Source organism: Mustela putorius, unplaced genomic scaffold (genome assembly GCF_011764305.1).
Source record: "Mustela putorius furo isolate JIRA1106 unplaced genomic scaffold, ASM1176430v1.1 tig00000129_pilon_pilon_pilon, whole genome shotgun sequence".
NCBI classification, from domain to species: Eukaryota; Metazoa; Chordata; class Mammalia; order Carnivora; family Mustelidae; genus Mustela; species Mustela putorius.
The window spans coordinates 43401464-43420488 of record NW_025421290.1 but is presented as its reverse complement, the minus strand read 5'-3'; the positions used below and the strand labels follow the sequence as shown (position 1 = coordinate 43420488).

Below are 19025 nucleotides of genomic sequence, written 5' to 3'. Positions count from 1 at the left end.
ACTGAAGACTTGGGACATGTAAAATACCTGGGTTTTGAGAATCACAGTTGTGAGAACTTTTATGACTAACAATAATGGTAAACAACTCTTTTCACTATTAAATGATAATATTTATGACTTTAAAACTGAGTTAAATATGAATAATTGGAACATGCCAACTTGGGTACCTTTAACAATTCACTCTACCTTTTTTTTTCCCCCATCACTGGCTGCCATGCTGTACTCTAAATTAAAGTGGGGGGGAGAACTAGTTGAGAGCCCCGAAATCAGACTCTGAGAGCGAAAAAGGGAAAATAAAGTGGAGACAGGAACAGGACTAAGAGGGATATGTTTTTCCCTTCTTTAAATCTGTGTTTCAGTGATTAGCAAGGTTCATGAGGAGGTACACGTAACAATATCCCAAAGATCTCTTTCCGCAAAGGAAATACCAATGCCAATCGTAACTGTCATATGGCTACTGACATGTGACCACACACCCTTCCCCGCAAGATCATGACAACACCTAACAAAGAAAAACATTTCACGACAGTGGTTTTAAAACTGAAGTTCTAATTGGGCTACTCTGCCCAAAAAAGTCATTTTTACATATAATAATTAGAATCATGTAATCTTACAAGTTAGGCCTAGAATGTAAATAAAGAGCTATATAGGGGGCCCCGGAGGCTCAGTCAGTTAAGCATCAGCCTTCAGCTTGGGTCATGATCCCAGGGTCCTTGAACTGAGCCCCACGTTGGCTCCCTGCTCAGCAAGGAGACTATGTCTCCTACCCTCTGCCCTTCCCCACCACTTGTGTGTTCTTTCTCTCTCTCTCTCTCTCTTTCTCTCTCAAATAAATACAATCTTAAAAAAAAAAAAAGCTATATAACACTGCAAAGAAAAGATGTGCTTATCAAAGAAATATCTATTTGCTAGGTATAGTACTGTCAGTAACCATATCAAATCATCCACTGTAGCCATATTTAATTAGTCAAATATATTTTGAAAAATTATAAGTTGTTTTCTTGGATGCAGGAAGCAGCACTGGAAAGTGGCAAATGTCTATAAGCAGGTGGAAATAGGGCTTTCACTCTTGTCAGTCTATCCTAATCTAGTCCCTTCTAATATTCTTCTTAAAGTAGCCCAACGAAGATCTAAGTCTGATAACAATATGATTTTAATTTCATTCACAGCTATTTATTAAGCATCATACAAAGTATTCTGAGAAACTGGAGAAAAGTCAAACGTTGTGCCCCTACCTTTGAAGGACTCCTCTTGCTTCCTTATATTCACAAACATTCAACAAATATTTAGTGACATTCGAGGCACTGTGCCAGGTGCTAGAGACTCAGAAATGAGCAGGGCTAACAGTGTGCCTGTTAACACCGTAGTTACAACTGTGACAAGAGCTGAGGATAAGGAGCATGGATGGTATAAGAACATCTAACAGGCGACCTGATCTCTTTTGAGAGGGGATCATTGAGAAGTGACAACTGACTTGTAAGAAAAGAAAGGATAATTAGACAAAAGTTGGGGTAAAGAGAGGTAGACAAGCAAGAAGAATTAGCAAGCGAGCACTAAGAAGTAAGAAGCATGGCAGATTCAGAAACTGAAAGATCAGTGTCCCTAGAGCAGAGTGAGAGAAGGAGCTGAGGAGGGTCAAGTAGAAGGAGCCCCAACCACGCAGGGCCTCAGATGCATTCAGCAAGAGAATACTCTTAGTCTTAAATGCTTCGAAATAGCATGCTGACTCTTAAGAAGAGAATGAGTCAGAAAGCAGTAAGTTACGGTGGAATGGGAGGGAAGTGGGAGGCAGGGATCCCTTGGGAAGCAGTCACCCTCGTCCGAGGAAATCCGCATAGTTTGGACGAGGGCAGAGCTGGTGTGGTTGGAGAGGTGGGTGGATTCCACAGAAAACCGAAGACCTAACGGAACGGGACCGCAGGAGCGAGTAGTAAAAGAAGCGATGGTATCAAGGACGACTCCCAAAATTCCGCCTTGAAAACCAGGGGGATAATAATGTTACACATGAGGACAGGGGACACTGGTGGCGAGGGGAAGTGGCAGAAGCTGAGTTTTGGATTTGTTAACTCTGAGAGGCCTCTCAGGCATCCAAGTAGAGACTGGGAACAGAAAACTGCATATACAGATCTGTTGCTCTGACAGGTCGCTGTAAATAAGAGAATTTATATAGAATAGATGCAACGTATATAGATAATATTTAAAGACTTGGGCGTAGACGAGATTGTAGATGAGACTAAGAGTGGAGATCTGCTACTCTTAACATAATTTCATCCCAACAAAATAAAGGGATTGAAGAACTCAAAGTTTAAAAAATGAGAGTGATCACAAATGTTTTGGTGAATATTTAAAGTGCAAGATTATTCCTAACACATCACTGGAAAACAATCAATTTTTTTTGTATGGGGGTAAAGGTGATATCAGGTCATGATGGAAGGGTATATGCAGGTACATGAACAGAAACATTTTAGTTAATATCATTTCAAGATTCAACCAAGAAGAAAAGTGAAGGGAACTTCATAATGGCAGACTAGATCATTCTAATCACCTCTCCAGATGATGATAATTAGTAAAAAACTGGACAAAATACAAAATCCATCTGCATAAAGGTATATGGAAACTAACAAGGCTACCCATGCAAAACTAAAAAAATTACCCATACTATATTACCCATCACTGGAATAATTACCCACCCAAGATCCAAGAGACAATGGTGTTCCAGGAAGATATGCATGTAATTTGGAGCCTGTTATCCTCTAGGGTCACTTGCTAATTTGAGAAAAGGCTCCTGAGAGGCTAAGAGCTTCAGTGACTTTTTTGAGTCTCGTGGAGGCCTCTGTAAGAGCCCTGGGAATAGATAAGAATGATCCTGAAGCAAATTGGTCTTTGTAGGATGAGCAGCCCAGCTGTAAACCATACACTATCTGTCACTGGATTAACTGAGACTATATTGATAGTGCAGGTAAGTAGCTCCCAGAAGAAAACATATTCCTTTCCAGAGGAAGGTATCACCCTAGGGCTCAATCTATTTCTACAAACGATTTATCAAATACAAGATCAAACACACAATCAAGAATATGAAAACACATGAAGAGATAAGATTATATGAATGAGAACCAGCAGAAGCAGAAAACAGAAATGCACCAAAAAGTGCTCTGGGTATTGGTGTTATCTGACACATATGTGGTTCAAGGAGATGTGGCAGATTTTTTAAAGAGCTAATTTGAAATTCTAGACCTGAAAAGTATAATAATCAAAATCAGATTAGACACAAATGAATCGGTGAATTAAACCATGGGTCAGGATAAATCAATTGGACTGAGTCACAAAGAGAAAAGAATGGAAAAGAAGGTAAAAGACATAGAAGATATCATGAATGCGAAATTCAAGTCACAGAAGAAGAGCATTAGGCAGAAGCATATTAGAAAATGTCTGAAAAGATAACGGTCAGGGTTTTTCAGTGCAAATAATCTAACAAGTGTACAGATTTATCTACATGTATCTAATGGGACTTTTCTTATGCATACTGGCCATCCATAAATCTTCTTTAGTGAAGCATATGGTCAAATTTTTTTGCCCATTTTTTAAAAAATCAGGGTTTTCTCTTGTTATTATTGAATTTGGAGAGTTTATGTATTCTGAACACATGTCCTTCATCAGATATGGGATCCATGAGTATTTTCTCCCATTCTAGGTTTTCTCTTTTCATTCTGTTAACAGTATCTTCCGAAGAGCAGAAGCTTAAAATTTTCATGAGGTCAAACATACCAATTTTTTCTTCTATGGATCATGCTTTTAGTGTCATATGTAAAAAACCTCTGACTGACCCAAGGTCACAAAGATTTTGTTTTCTTCTATAAGTTTTTTGCAACTTTAGTGTTTAAGATTTAGTTTTACGGTCTATTTTGAATTAAATTTTTGTACATGGTGTGAGGTACATGGTGTGGACTTTTTCTCCAATTAACCTAGTACCATTTCTTGAAAAGACTCTCTACACTGAACTGCCTTTGCACCTGTACTGAAATCCACTGGCAATGTGTACATGGGATTTATTTTTCCTCTGTATGTATCACACTGATTTATCTTTATATAATTATCACATGGTCTTAACTGCTGTAGATATATATTGTATCTCCAAATCAGACAGCAAAAAGTCCTCCAACTTTGCTTCTCTTTTTCCAAGTTGTTTTGGCTGTTTCTGATCTTGTGTATTTTCATATGCATCTTAGTATTGGCTTGTCATTTCCAACCAAAAACAAATAAATAAAAACAAAACGTAACCTGTTGGAATTTCTATTATCTTACATTAAATATATAGATTGATATGGGAATAACTGACATCTTAACAATATGGAATCTTCTGATCCAAGAACATGGTGTTTCGATTCACTTAGTCCTTATATTATTTCTCTCAGCAATGTTCTACCGTTTTCTGTATACAAGTCTTACATATCATTTATCCAATTGATCCTCAGGTATTATGCATTTTAATGCAACTGTGGTAATTTACAAAAACTTCAGTGTCCAGTTGTTTGCTGCTTGTATAGAAATACAATTGATTTGTATATTGATCTGGTATCCTCCAACCTTTCTATACTTATTTAATTCGATTGTTTTTCTTCTGTAGATTCCATCATAGATAATGTTATTTTTTTAATGTTATTTTTTTCTCTGCAATGTAAGTGCCTTTTATTAATTTTGTTGCCATACTACATATGTCCAGTGTAACACTGAACAAGGCGGTAAGAGTGGACACTCTTGGCTTATTTCCTGATCTTAGGGGAAAGAATTCAGTCTTTTACCCTTAAGTGAATTCAGTCTTTTCACCCTTGCCTATACATTTTTCAGAGAAAACCCCTCTCTATTCCTAGTTTGCTGGGTTTGTTTTGTTTTGTTTTTCAGGAATGACAGATTTTTATCAAATGCTTTTCTTAAATCTACTGAGATGATTGAATGGTGGTGTATTTTTTTTTTCTTTTTAGTTTGTTGATATAAAAACTCACATCGATTCATTTTTTTAATTTTGAACCAACTCTAAATTCCTGAACTAAACTCCAACTGGTCATGATATATTATCCTTTTTTATGTTGTTGAATTTGATTTGCTGTTTTTCAGATGTTTCATGTAAACTCATGAGGGATATGCATCTGCAGCTTTTTGGTTTTGTAATGTCTATGTCTCATTTGGGTATCAGGGTAATGTCCACCTCACAGAATGACTTACTCTGACTTCCTCTATTTTCTGAAAAATTTGCATTGCATTGTTACTTCATTTACATTTACCCAAATTTTTACCATTTCTGGTGCTTTTAATTTCTTCAGGTAAATTCAATGTCCATCTCTTATCACGCTACTTCTACCTGAAAATATCCCTTAGCATTTCTTGTAGAATAAGTCTGGTACAAAGAACCCTTTCAATTTCTGTTTGACTAAAGAAAATAGCATTTTAGTTTCATCCTTGAAAGATATTTTCACTGGGCGCAGATTTCTTGTTGACATTTTTTTCTTGCTTTTAGTACTTCTAACATTCCACTGCCCTTTAATCTGCATTATTTCTGACCAGAAGTCTGCTTTACTCTCACATTTATTCCTCTGTTTGTAATGTTTCTTTCATCTCTGGCTGTTCCCAAGATTGTCTCTCTTTTCTTTTTATATTCAGCAGTTTGATCATGATATACCTAGAGGTGTATGGGGTGTGTGTGTGTGTGTGTGTGTATAAGCTTCAGATCCTCTGGGCTTTTGGATCTTTGGGTTGTTCTTGTTCATTAACTTCAGAAAAGCCTTGGCCATTATTTCTTCAAATAGTTCTTCTCTGTTCTCTCTTTCCTCATTCTGAGACTCCAATTGCACCTGACATTGTCTCAAAGCCATTTGATGTGCTCTCCTGTTTTTTCATTGTTATTAGCACAGGAGTAATGTTTTCTTGCACATTTCCATACCTTAGGTAGAAGTAGAACTGATTGCTTTGTTTTTGAGCCCTGAATAGTCCTTCCTCCCTAAAAGGCTTAACTAACATTTAAAAGAATGCTTGCTGTATTTTATCTAGAACTTCTAGATATTCTAATTTGAGAAATTTCTAGGATATTTAGTTCACCACTGCCAAAAGGTTAGTTAATCCATAAAGTTTTAATCAAACATTAGGGATCCGTATTACAGTATAATCTGCAAATATTTTCTAGGTTTTATACTTTTGCAAGGATTGTAAATAAAAATGTCTATAAATGATCCTAAATACTACTCAAATGCCTTAAATAGAAACAATATTCAAGTAGTAACAGTGGTCCCACTATCATAGAAATGAAGAATTTCCTAATTAAGAATTTTAAAAGTTCTAGTTCATTTTTATGGTAAGCAAGGTAAAAATGACAAATGAATAAGAAACTCATGTCTCTAACAGAATTTACTGAAAGGCAATATTTTTAGGTTTATTAGGAATATTAGCTAATATAACATTTTATATATGCCCAGAAAACGACACACTCAGTAAATGTTTCCACTGAATTTAAATACTGTAAAATAATGAATGATATTAATCTATTTTATCCTTAAGCACAAATAGATAAAAAAAAAAACCACAACATAAACATTATTTTCAAAATGAGTGTGGGTCAATGTACTTTTATTTTTGAACCATAAACCCCAGAAGAAAGAGTGCTTTGTATAGTCTGTTCATATTCCCTAACTTCTTTAGTTAATACTGCCTCTCTCTTCCTTTTTTTTTCTTTTTTTTTAAGTGAACTAGAAAAAAAAATGTTATATAATTTTATGCTTCCTAGCCCCAAAAAGCCTCCTAGTAAGGTCAATTCTAACCCTAATGGTTGTTTTCCATTATCTTACATTAGAGGCATTATTTCATTTTCTTCCTTTACATTAGAGTGTCACTAAATGTTTAGCCTGTCAAGACACTTCTACACTGTGCACTTTTTAGGACTGGTAGGGTGTCTGGAACACCATGTTCTGTTTATTATGTATAAATGTGTTGCTTCCACAAAATCCTTTTGCTTTTCTCAGGATGTAACTTTTAACTTATCTCAGAAAATATCACCTTCTGTGAGGAAGATAAGTACTTTTACTTTTAAGCTGCAAATCAAAGAAAAAAATCAATTTGTATCATCTGTTTATGCTCTTTAATACTTTTAGTTAAGAGCACCTGGGTGGCTCAGTGGGTTAAGCCTCTGCCTTTGGCTCAGGTCACGGTCTCAGGGTCCTTGGATGGAGGACTGGCATCGGGCTCTCTGCTCAGCAGGGAACCTGCTTCCCCCCTCCCTCTGCCTGCCTCTCTGCCTACTTGTGATCTCTCTCCCATATGAAAAAATAAAATCTTTTTAAAAATGCTTTTAGTTAAAACTATTTCTCTTTTTCTTGGTGAACTTTTCTTTTTTTTTTTTTTAATTTATTTTTTTTGAACTTCATTTTATCCCCCTTCTTCCCCCCACAATTTGGTGTCTCTTCGGATTTGGTTAACACACATTTTTCTGGGGTCTTTGCCACCCTTTTAGTATTTTATTCTCTCCTTCGTATACTCTTCAAGTAAGTTATGTAATCTCATGCTTCTTAGAAAACTCCCAACAAAATATTCATAGTCAAACAATGAATTTTTTAAGCCTGGATCTTATCAATTATGAAATGAGAATAAATACATCAGGTAGAGTTGTGACGAGATGTTTAAAAGGGCGTGATAAAGCAGTAAGCACAGTACCTAACCCACAGAATGTGTTCCTTATATTATTGGTTATCCACACCTCTGTGCCACTTGAAATAAGACTTTAATAGTAAGTAAAGCTAAGTTTTTAAATTTATATTTATCTATATTTACACAGTAAAGGTTTTCCTCAAAAATCTGAAAATGAAATCTTTAAAAAAAAATCTACCTACATTCAGTAGATACAAAATATTCTAAAAAAATAATCACATTAGCAGAAACTTATATTTTTCTATTATTTCCATTAATGAAAATAATGCCATGTAAAATTAATAAAAGTAAAATGAACAAATTTTTTCTGAATCAGCTTGGTAGACCACATCTGCTAATCTAAAATGACTAAATTTCATCTTATGTCTCTCTCATTCTTTCCTTATTATGCATATTTCTCCTACTTTCCAGAAAAGGTCTCCCTGGGACTGTAAATCACCATCATATCACTGTACTGATAACTGTTTTGACTTTTCATCCAAGAATGCTATCAGTGGATCAGGCCAGTGTGTCACTGGACTTTCAGACAGATGCTTACTGTCTTAAAATATTAAGTTCTAACAATGCTCATTTTTAAATCATTGTTGAGTGCCTATTGTTTGCCAAGCACTGTTTAGTTTCTGGGGAGACTGGGATAAATGAGACCATTAAGGATACAACCATTAAGGAAGAAAGAGAAGAGAATGGTAGGGGATGAGTTCAGAAAGCTCGACAAAGTCCTTTAAGGACATAGTAAGTTTTATTCTACCTGAAATGGGAAGTCACTTTTATTAGTTTCTTGTGACTGCTATAATAAATTACAATAAACTGAGTGGCTCAAAACAACAGAAATGTATTTTTTTCATGGTTCTGAAGGCCATAAGTCTTATATCAGTATTTTTTAGCCAAAATCAAAAAGCAAAATGTTGGCAAAGCTATGCTCCTTCGGGAGGCCCTAGGGTAGAATCCATCCCTTGCTTCTTCCAGCTTCTAGTGGCTTCGGGCATTCTTTGTCTTGTGGTCACATCACTCCCCTCTCTGCCTCCTCTTCACATGGCCTTCTCCTCCCCTGTGTCACATCTACTGCCACTTTCCTCTTGTAAGGATGCATGTGATGACATTAGGACCTACCCAGGTCCAGGATAATCTTCCTATCTCCAGACCCTTCACTACATCTGCAGAAATTCTTTTCCTAATTAAGGGAATATTTATAGGCCCCTGATCTCTTTGGGAGGCTGTATTCTGCTTGCCACATCACTTAATTTTCATGCAAGAAGAATTATTGATGATTTTAAAAGATCTCTCCGAAGAAAAAAAGATAACTATGTGAGATGATGGATGTATTAATTAACTTGACTGCAATAATCATTTCACATTGTATAAATATATTAAATTGTTATGTTGTACACTCTATACACAATTTTGTCAAAAAATTATATATTGTCCCTACATAAATAAATTTTATTTATAATTTATTATAATAATATAATAATAATTATTATTATTTAAATAAATAAAATTTTATTTAAATATAAATACAGGTCCTTGCTGGATCTTGCTGGACCTGTAAAAAGGACAGGTCCAGCAAGGAAGCTGCTGTGTAACCAGATGAGAGATGGCTAAGGCTTGAGAAGTAAAATTACACATTATAGATCTGCTGCAGTCATGATCAGCTAATGAGGAGGTTGTGTAATAGTTAAGAGGGAAGACTTGGAAGCCAGACTTCCTGTTCAAACCTTATTATGCCACTTGCCAGCTTTGTGACCTCCGGCAAATTATTCAACTAAGTTTCTTCTTCCTCTCTCGACTGACCCTTATAGAACTGCTGTGAGCATTCAAAAAATAAAAATGCACAAAGTGTTCCAGAGAGTATAGTTCCTGACACATAGTAAGACCTCAAGAAATGTTAGCTGTATTTACTTTTATCTGTTCCTAACATGGCACATTTTCTAATATGTAATTTTATACCGTAAATTTGGGGTTCCCAAAATAAGTGGAAAAACAATTAAAAGAATTCAATAACTCAACAGACAGAGACATTTTTCATAATTCATTATAAAAGGAGTCACTGGAGCACCTGGGTGGCTCAGTTGTTCAACGTCTGCCCTCGTCTCGGGTCATGATGCCAGGGTCCTGGGATAGAGCCCTGCATCGGGCTCCCTGCTCAGCAGGAAACCTGTTTCTCCCTCTCCCACTCCCTCTGTTTATATTCCCTCTCTCAATGTCTATCAAATAGATAAATAAAATCTTTTTTTAAAAAAAAGGAATCATGAATGTTACATGGTATGATTATATCACTACCACTTCAAATTTTATAAAAGACCATAGTATTTTAGAAATTTATCTTGAAAGTCAAATTCTTTCACTTCTAAGTAACCAGAAGTTCAAGTCAAATATTGAAATCTAACATCTAAGATCCCAATTTATTATACTGTGGAAAAGAACTCAGACTATTTTAATAAAGACCACAGGAAAAAAATTTCTTTACAAAAGCTACCCTATGATTAACTCGTAGAACATGAATACATTATAACAACTATATTTAAACGTTCTCTAATCTAGGAAATTTAAATTGGAGGTCAAAATACTTCCTTCCTGGATTCTTATTTAAACTTAACCTTGAGATGAGTGACCTGGTAGAATTATCATTCATTGTACACACTTCAGATATAATTTACAAAGTAAATTACAGAAATACTATGGATTAGCTCAATTCTAGTCCTGACTCTGTTTCTGCCATTTTTTAAAAAAGATTTTTTTTATTTATTTGACAGAGATCACAAGTAGGCAGAGAGGCAGGCAGAGAGAGAGGGAGAAGCAGGCTCCCGCTGAGTTGAGAACCTGATGTGGGGCTCGATCCCAGGACCCTGGGATCATGACGTGAGCCGAAGGCAGAGGCTTTAACCAGCTGAGCCACCCAGGCGCCCTGTTTCTGCCATTTTTTAATCTTAAATTCCTTTACTTCTAAAACAGTGAAAATAGCAACCCGTATTAAAAGCCATTATTCAGGAACACCGGGGTGGCTCAGCGGGCTAAGCGTCTGCCTTCGGCTCAGGTCATGATTGCAGGGTCCTGGGATTAAGCCCTGCATTGGGCTCCCTGCTCAGCAGAGAGCCTGCTTCTCCCTCTCCCACTCCCTGTTGCTCTGCCTACTTGTGCTCTCTCTCTCTCTATCAAATACATAAATAAAATCTTTTTTTAAAAAGTTGTTCAGTTAATATATTATTTTAAGGATGAAATGCAAATGTAATTACAACAACAACAAAAAATATCACCCATGAAATTTTATAAGAGCTTCCTCATCACTGTGTCTGATGCTCTTTAAGGTGAAAATAAGCTAAAGATGAGTTCTAAAAGCTTCTTATCTTCCTCTTGTAAATGTGCCAACCATCTCAGGAATGATTAGCTTCTTACACATAGAGTATCGATTGTTTGTATCTTTAAATTTTCTAAAAGTAAATCATCCACAGATTAGTAAGTATGCAAACTACTGTTCCCATGGATTTAATAAGCAACCAGCCAAGACACTCAGAACCTGCAGAACCATACAGATGCTCAACCCAGAAATCCAGATGGTATCTCCCACCTCCCACAACCAATTCATAGAAAGTTGTGTGCATTTCGCCTCAGTAACTGTGTCTCTAATATAGCCACTACTCCCCTCTGTCCCAGCTAGCTGGCCTAATCCAAGCCACCCTCACATATCACAAGGACAAGTGCTGTATTTTCCTAATTCTCCCGCTCCAAGCCACTTGCCACACAATTATCAAAATGATCAGCATCGTAAAATGTAAACGAAATAAGCCACCACTCTGCTCAAAGGGTTTCCACTGTCCTAAGAAAGAACGCCTCCTGCGTGCTCTGTCACTGAGGATCTCTCTAACCTCTTTTCAAGTCACACCCTGCCCATGCCCGCTGCGTTCCAACCACACGTGTCTTCCGGTTCCAACCTAGGGCTCTCTGCTACCTCGTCTGCCTGGACCATTCCTTCCTGACTCTTCAAATGGCTGCTTCCTCTTATGCCTTTGATTTTCAGCTCTGAAAGAGGCTTTCTTTAACTTCCCAATGCAGGGCAGATAAGCCTGTCCCTTTATGCTGTTCTTCAAGTCACTTAGGTATTTTATGTCTGTTTCCCCCAGGAAACAGGACGCTCTTTGAGGGCAAGTTCTGTTTGGTTCACCTCTATCTTCCCACTGCTTACAACAGTGCCTGGGCTCAGTCAACATTCACAAATGAATGAGAATGCCATCATTACTAAATGCTCACTTTGGGACTGCTCTTTTTCTTTTATAAAATCGACTAAGGAATCATGGCCATAGCAAAAAAGAATAAAGTGGCTAAGTGTGATTTTTGTCACAGTTTTATCACTTGAATAACCATTCACAGAAGCAAGGCAGAACTGAAGAAGGTGCTAATTATGAGTACCAGTAAATCTGGACAGTATCTGAATATGATAATTTAAAAATGATTTACACAGGGGCACCTGGGTGGCTCAGTCATTAAGCATCTGCCATCGGCTCAGGTAATGAGTCCAGGGCCCTAGGATCCAGCCCTGCATAGGGCTCCCTGCTTAGCGGGAAGCCTGTTTGTCTCTCTCTCCCATCCATCCCCCCGGCTTGTATTCTCTCCTTTGCTCTCTGTCAAATAGATAAATAAAATATTTTTTAAAAAAATGATTTGCATGAAATATAGGTTTTACAATTTGAAATGGAGTTGCTTAAATGTTTAGCTGCCCATAATATATATTAAACCTTCTATAAGTCATTATTATTACTCTCACAAAGTCTTTCAAATATACTTAATTCTTCACTATTTTTACACAAAGTCACAATCACACAATTAAATATTCTCCTATGACTGTTCTTTAATTGTTTTCCATAGTCTTTAGGCCGCCCTGACATAGACTCTAATCTGGGATGTCTTCTACTCTTTTGGTATCTTTTTTAGGACAAAACAGGATAAATGAGAATCCTAAATAAATGGCTGTTTGTTGATTGAAGAAAGGAATGAAAACTGTCAGCATAAATAAAGGCTTTCTTAGTTACATATTCATCAATATACATTTTCCTTATATCCATTTATTTAGTTAACCTCCTATATTATGGATTAACTTTAATTATCTTAAAAGCTGATTAAAATCTTATCTTCTATAACTCAGTTATATAGTTTCAGCAAATACATTTGATTCTTTGTATAAATATGCTATATATATGAGTGTATAATATTCTTTACACATTCCCATGAAATCAAGATTTTTCAGGAGTTATACTTGACTTTATTATGAACTCATTAACAAAAGGATTTTTTCAAAATAATTTTGAAACCTCTAAAGGCCAACCTTCATCTTTTATTCTTGCTTTAAGAAACTATGGATGCTCAATAGACTGTCCATGAACCGGATTTAGCCTGCTCTGCAGACTGTATAGCAGGCTCGGTATTTTTAGCTTTAAATCAAATTCACTTACCTACAATAATTTCTTAGTCAAGGGGGCCTAGCCACTTGTTCCCTTCTACTATCAATTAACGGGCACTTCCAGTAGTCATGCCAAGAAGCTTAGGTCAGCTGCTATCACTGAAATTGAATGTGAAATTAAACCTGGATGGGGGACACTTAATGCCATTGAAAATACAGCATGATTCTGGGAAAAATAGCTATGAAAAACTGATTCACTTTTGAATCACATGCAAAGCCAAAAGAAACATTTTCTCAATTTACTATCGTAACCAGTAAAAAGAAATTGATAATGCCTGCATAGAAATGTGGGCATCTTGTAGAAATAATGTGCTATATCCCTGACCTAAATCACAGCGACCAGAACCATGATGCGTATGGCTAAAAATGAAACTCAAGAACAAACTAACTACGGTATTTTAAACACATAAACTAATAAAAAATTATGAACCTATAACCAATCAGAAAGCCAATGCAAAGTATATAAAATTCACTATCAGCAAACAGAGTCCCCATTAGTCTATAACCTCCCTGACCCTAAATAGTGGGTACGTTCCCTGAGGACACGTAGGCTGTTATCCGTGTTGCTCATTCAGGTACAAATAAGAAAAATACTTTGTACACAGCCACAGACATAAATAACAAATACTATGTATCAAATATGTAATATTATATATTAATAATCAATAAATATTAAATATCAGCGAAAAGAATGTTCAAATAAATCAAAGATTTTTGTTTAAAGCAGGCAAACTAATTCGGAGGGAATTTAGGAAGCAATAAGTGAATATAAAACTAAAACTGTGATGGCCGCAATTCAATCTTTATTTGGTGATTCTTTAGAAGTCACCGGAAGGTGGTTATTAGGAATATTAGTTAAATTTCATTATCCGTGTTGTAGAACTGCTATTAATATAAATTTAAGTCAACAGAATACCAAATAAGATAGCTATGATTTCATAAGACTAATGAAGTTCTGGTTTGTTTTTGGTGGGTTTTTTTTGTTTTTGTTTTTTTTTTTTTTTGAGCTACTGAAAAGCTAACTTTATTAAATAAAACGTCTTGGGGCACCTGGGTGGTGCAGTCAATGAAGTGTCCAACTTTTGATTTAGGATCAGGTCATGATCTCGGTCATCTGATCAAACCCAGCATCCGGAGTCGGCTTGAGACTCTCTCCCTCTCCCTCTGCCCCTCCTCTCTCTTCCCACCCCTGGGTGCATGCACTCTCTCTCTAAAATAAATAAATCTTTTAAAAAAATAAATAGAATAAATAAAATGTCTCTACCGGGAAAATGACTAAATACAACTTAAGATCTGGATTTTCCTATTTTCATTAGCTAGTTTTCCTAAATATTTTCAATATAATTCAAAATGTGTACCGTAATACTTCCTCCATGCCACAATTAGAACAAAAGATCAGCCATTCAAAACTCTGAAATCTCCTCTTAATAATGACAATGTGTGACTGGAATAATGGTAAATTCAAACCTTATTTTGCACCAACTTACTCTAACTTTCGGCAAGACTCTCCGAAGTGTCTCAGCAGGATTCTGTCGCATCAGAAATGGAAGATTTGCGATCACACTTGTTCCTTGGATATCTTGGCCAGCACTTACAAAGAAAACACAAATTCAAAATTTGTAATTATAAGCCAAGTGCCCAGTTTACAACTATAAAAAGCAGGGATTAATCTGCTTTTAATGATACATGCTCAGACATCTGACAAAGTTTTAAACTTTAAACACACATTTAGATATAAAAATAAAACCAGACCTGAAACTTCATTAAGTAAGTCTTATAACAAATGCATGAAGATATTAATTATGCTTATGCTAAAACAAGACTCTACCTATGTGTCTTAAGTCTAAAAGTCTCGAGGCAATTTTCAAATACTTCCTTTAAAACACTACCTTATTTTTTCCTGTGATCTGCCAGTTTGCTGTATTTTTTTTTCATATTTTATTTATTTATTTGACAGAGAGAGATCACAAGTAGGCAGAGAGGCAGGCAAAGAGAGAGAGAGAGGAGAAAGCAGGTTCCCCGCAGGGCAGAGAGCCCGATGTGGGACTTGATCCCGGACCCTGGGATCATGACCTGAGCTGAAGGCAGAGGCTTTAACCCACTGAGCCACCCAGGCGCCCCTGTTGTATTTTATTTTAAAAAAGTATGGATGTTGTAAAAGTTCACTATGATAAAATATTAATAACCATTAACAACAGCAGGGACAGCAACAAAATCGACTACCACAGAATCGCGCAACTTTCTTCTGGTACAGTGAAACCACTGTTGGACTAGCTGGACTCTAAATGTTGCCAGAAACTTCTTAAAGATTGTTCATTATCCCCAAAGTTCAGTGAGGTATATTTACGTAGTACCTTTGGATATAACGTTATTTCATTAGGTCAGTAAGACTTTCCCAAAATAATCTCGGTGACATGGTAGGGGCCCAACTACCCTGGAAAAGGTGTTCAAATTCTTCTGAAAAACTATTTCCACACAGAAGAGTCTTCGAAAACATTAACTAAGCAACCTATGCACATACTTGAAACATACATTAGAAAGATGCTAATCAATGTGGCACCACTGGACATGGAAATGCTACTTTTTCTTGACTGCAATACCAATTTAAATGTTAATTCCGACACCATGATATTGATTTTAATTAAAATTATTTTTATTTACCACCTCAAATATAACTTTTGTGATTATCTGTACATAAGACCTTAACATGTTTTCTTAAAGAATTTCATAAGGTATTACATTTACTGGCGTCAGAGTTTAATAACATCTGTTAATAAGAAGCATATCCTAAGAAAATGCCATATGATTTCACTCATATGAGATAAACAAAAGAGAAGGGGAAAAAAGAAAGAGGGAAGGAAACCATAAGAGACTCTTAGCCTTAGTGACCAAACTGAGGCTGACGGAGGACGGGTATTATCAAGGAAGCTACCTGTTATGAGGAGCATTGGGAGTTATAGGTAAGTAATGAATTACTAAATTCTACTCCTGAAACCAATATTACACTGTATGTTGACTAATTAGAATTTAAATAAAATTTGTGGGGGGAGGGAAGAAGCATATCCTGATGTTAAATGGAGCTGCCCCATTGTGAAGAAAGGCTTTTCCCTCTGTTGCAACATGGCAATGAAATATAGGTCAGTACAATCTTTTCACATTCTTGACACTCTCAAAGTGAATACTTGAAAAGACAAACCCAAAAAGGAAATGAGAAAAGAGTAAAAGAGGAGACCCATGCCATGATGGGAAGAAGATAAAAAAGGGGGAATTAAAGTTGCATATACCACAGGTGACCCTTGAACAATATGGGGCTAGGGGTGCTGTCCCCCCACGCAGTCAAAAATCTGCATGTAACTTTCAACTCCCCCAAAAGGTAACTATTGCTGATGGGACGCCTAACTGATAACATAGTAGATTAATAAATATTTTGTATACATATCATATACTATAATCTTACAAATAGAGAAAATAAAATGTTACGAATAACTCCGTAAGATAAAAATACATGTATGCACTGCATTTACTGAAAAAAAAAAAAAAAACGCATATAAGCCAACCTGTTGTGCATATAAGCCATCAAACCCACGTTGTTCAAAGATCAACTACCCTTCTAGCAGGTCACCCCTCCATAAGATATGTCTGCATCCTAATCCCGGAACCTGGGAATGTTACATTAATTTGACAAAGGATCTCAAAACCAAGAGATCATCCTGGATAATCCAAGTAGGCTATAAACCCAAGAACAAGTGTCCTTAAAAAAGACACTTAGAGAAGATGGCAGACCAAACAGAAGAAGGGAATCTGATTGCAGAGCAGAGATGGGAGCACAGCCACCAACAGTCAGGGAATGGCAACCACCACCAGAAACCAGAAGAGACAAAGAACAGATTCCCCCTTAGAGACCCGCTGACACCTTCATTTCCACTTGGTGATACTGATTTCAGACTTCTGGCCTCCAGAACAGTGAGAGAATAAATTTCTGTCATTTTAGGCTATCCAGGTAGTGATGATTTCCCACGGCAGCAAGAGGAAACATGCCACCAAAGAACTGGGATAGAAAAGAAATATCTGAGAAAGTAATGCTTCGTAAGACAATTCCTGCCCAGAGCAGAGGTTCAATGTCTCTTGAAAGGATGGATGAATGGATGACTCATTAGATGAACTAATGCCAGGAATATTTAATATTGAACAGAACATTGGTGGGTTTTATCCACTAATTTTGCAATTAGGCAAAAAACAATATGCTATTAGAAATCTAATAGATGTGAATACCAAACATTGCATTGAGGAAACATAAAAACAAACAGAAAACAAAAACTAAATGGCAGATTAGCCCAAAATATCAATAATTACATAAGATGTAGTAGTCTAAACTCATTAATTAAAGGACAGGAATTGGCAGAGTGGACTTAAAAACATGACTCAACTAAATGCAGCCTACAAGAAACTAATCTCCAGTAGGATAGCAGCACGTTGAAAATAAAGGGCAGAAACACAAAGCAGAAGAAAGCAGGAGTCTCTAGATTAGTACCAGATAAAATAAACTTCAGAGGAAAGAAAATCACCAGAGATATTAACACTGTGTCATGATAACAGAGACCATCCACCAAGAAGACATAGCAATCCTAAACATGTGTATGCCAAATATGGGAAACAAAAGTCTACATAACTGAAGAGAGAAATAAACACATTACACAGGTAGATGGACATTTCCACAACCCTCTTCCAACAACCATGGGACAAGGAGACAGAAAATTATCAAGGACATAGGAGAACTCAACAACAGCATCAGCCAACAAGACCTAACTGATATTTAGAAGACACTCTGTCCAACAACAGATTACACATTCAAGTGCCCAAAGGATGTATGTCTAAAAAGACCACATCCTGAGCCATAACACAATCCTCAACAAATATTTAAAACTTGAAATCAGAGGCCCTTGAATGGCTCAGCTGGTTAAGCATCTGCCTTCAGCTCAGGTCATGATCTCAGGGTCCTGGGATCCATCCCGGTGGCGTGGCAGGCTCAGTGGGGAGTCTGCTTCTCCCTCTCCCTTTGATTATTCCCCTGCTTATGCTCTCTCTGTCTCCCTCTCTCTCTCTCTCTCTCAAATAAAATCTTAAAAAAAATTGAAATCATACATAATTTTCTCTGACCACAACAGAATCTAACTAGAAATCAATAATAGATAACTTAAAAATCTAAAACTCTTGGAAACTACTATACTTCTACATCACGCATGGGTCAAAGGAGTCCAAGAAAATAAAAAAATACATCGACCAGAAGGAAAATGAAAGTATCACATATTAAAATGTGTGGGACACAGTGAAAGCAGTGCAGAGAGGGAAATTTATAATACTAAATGTATACATTAGAAAAGAGGAAAAACCTAAAATAATAATCTAACTTCCAACCATGAGAACCTAGAAGAACAAAGGAATCACAATTCAAACAGAAGGAAATAGTAAATGGAAGAAAGTAATACATAAATATCAAAAATGATACAGAAAATAAATAAAGACCTCATTCTTTTAAATGATCAATAAAATCGGGGCACCCAGGTGGCTCATTCAGTTAAGTAAGCATCAGACTCTTGATTTCAGCTCAGGTCATGATCTCAGGGTCATGAGACCCAGCCCTGCATCAGGCTCCATGCTGAGCTTAAGATTCTCTCTTTCCCTTTGCCCCTTCCTCCTATTCATTCCCTCTCTCTCCCAAGGGAATAAAAGGGGGAATAAAGGGTCAATAAAATGGACTACATTCTAGTAAGACTGGCAAATTAAAATGAGAGAAAACACAAATTACCACTGTCAGGATTGAAACAGCATATCACTACAAACCCTACAGACACCAAAAGGATAATAAGAGAGTGCTACAAATAAT

General features: G+C 36.5%; 1 protein-coding gene across 4 annotated transcripts in view; it reads right to left on the bottom strand.

The window, feature by feature from the left end:
- Positions 1-19025, bottom strand: part of PPP4R4 (protein phosphatase 4 regulatory subunit 4) — a 103716-nt gene that overhangs the window by 52570 nt on the left and 32121 nt on the right. For all 4 annotated transcript variants that reach the window (XM_045073203.1, XM_013057437.2, XM_013057438.2 and 1 more), the window contains one exon: positions 14629-14731. In XM_045073203.1, coding sequence (XP_044929138.1) covers positions 14629-14731 — 103 coding nt within the window. The remainder of the gene's footprint in view (positions 1-14628; positions 14732-19025) is intronic.